At 45.4% G+C, this 1,238-nt stretch overlaps 1 protein-coding gene across 1 annotated transcript in view; it reads left to right on the top strand.

Annotated features, from left to right (window-relative positions):
* hoxb6a (homeobox B6a) overlaps positions 1-899 on the top strand; it is a 3,446-nt gene extending 2,547 nt beyond the window's left edge. Inside the window, 2 exon segments of the mRNA XM_041063219.1 lie at positions 223-383; positions 385-899. Of these exon segments, the coding sequence (XP_040919153.1) occupies positions 223-383; positions 385-507 (284 nt within the window). The 3' untranslated portion in view covers positions 508-899.
* Positions 900-1,238: the final 339 nt, after the last annotated feature.

Here is a 1,238-nt window from a genome sequence, read left to right as displayed (position 1 = left end):
TCTCGACAGGGGCGAGCGGGAACACAGCAAATGATGTTAAACAATGTGAACAAAATCGAAAAACAGAATAGAATAGAATAGAACAGAATAGAATAGAATAATATGTCCCCCTGAAGGTGACTCACACTTTCTGGTGCCTCTGTGTCACCAGGTACAGCCCACGTGTTTGGCGGCTTTGGTTAAAATGTAACCTTTCTCTGTGTCTCTGTCCCTTTCTCTCAGGCACTTTCGGTAGCCCCGGGAGACGCGGCCGGCAGACGTACACGCGCTACCAGACGCTCGAGCTGGAGAAAGAGTTCCACTTCAACCGGTACCTCACGCGACGGCGGCGGATCGAGATCGCGCACGCGCTCTGCCTCACGGAGCGGCAGATCAAGATCTGGTTTCCAGAACCGGAGGATGAAGTGGAAGAAGGAGAACAAGCTGATCAACTCCTCTTCTTCCTCGTCCTCCTCCTCTTCCTCCACGGTGAACGGAGCAGAGGAAGAAGAGAAACGGACGGACTGAAAGAGAAGGGAAAAAAAGAAGTAAAGAAACTGATGTAAGGAGCATAAAGAGGAAGAGGAGAATGGGTGAAAAGACATGGTGGTTGTTTCCTCCCCGTCCCCGTCTCAAAGTTCGTCCAGGCGTCTGTCTGGTGTGAAAACTCTGGGAAAAAAAACGTAGCCAACATATTCTTTTCTTTTTTTTATCTGAGGAGGGGTGAGGGGAAAAAAACACAGGGAGAATATCATCCCTTTTTGATCCCTCTAATGTCACCGCCCGCCTAAAACGTGTATCCAACTTCTTCTGTTGGCTGTATTGTCTGGTCTGAAAGTTGGAAAATAATGTGTGTAAAAAAAAAAAAAAAAAATATTGAGAACGAAGCGCGAGGCTGTGGAAAGAGAGGATGAAATGGAGAAACGAGGTTAAAAAAAAGAGAGAAAGAACCAACAAAAAAAAGAAAGAAAGAAAAGGGATGATGGTGGGACAGGCTGTGGCGTTGTGTTTTAAAATACAATAAATAGGTAACCCGCAACCTAACGGTGACGCGCTGTTTTAAGACACAGTTTCTTGTTGCATTCCAAGAAAACCACCTGACTTCTTACTTCTTACTCTACTTGTTCTGATTTTTGTCGAATGTACTTTTCCTACCTGTCAGGCACTTGCTTTGGAGCTTTAGAACTCGACCCCCCCACCTCCCACCTCCGATAAGTAATTCTTTTATTTTTTATCTTATTTTGTAAACGTGTTGTGTG

This window comes from Toxotes jaculatrix, chromosome 18, assembly GCF_017976425.1.
Source record: "Toxotes jaculatrix isolate fToxJac2 chromosome 18, fToxJac2.pri, whole genome shotgun sequence".
In the NCBI taxonomy this organism is placed as follows: Eukaryota; Metazoa; Chordata; class Actinopteri; family Toxotidae; genus Toxotes; species Toxotes jaculatrix.
Note: the sequence above shows the minus strand (reverse complement) of the source record. Positions and strands in the feature narration are given on the sequence as shown.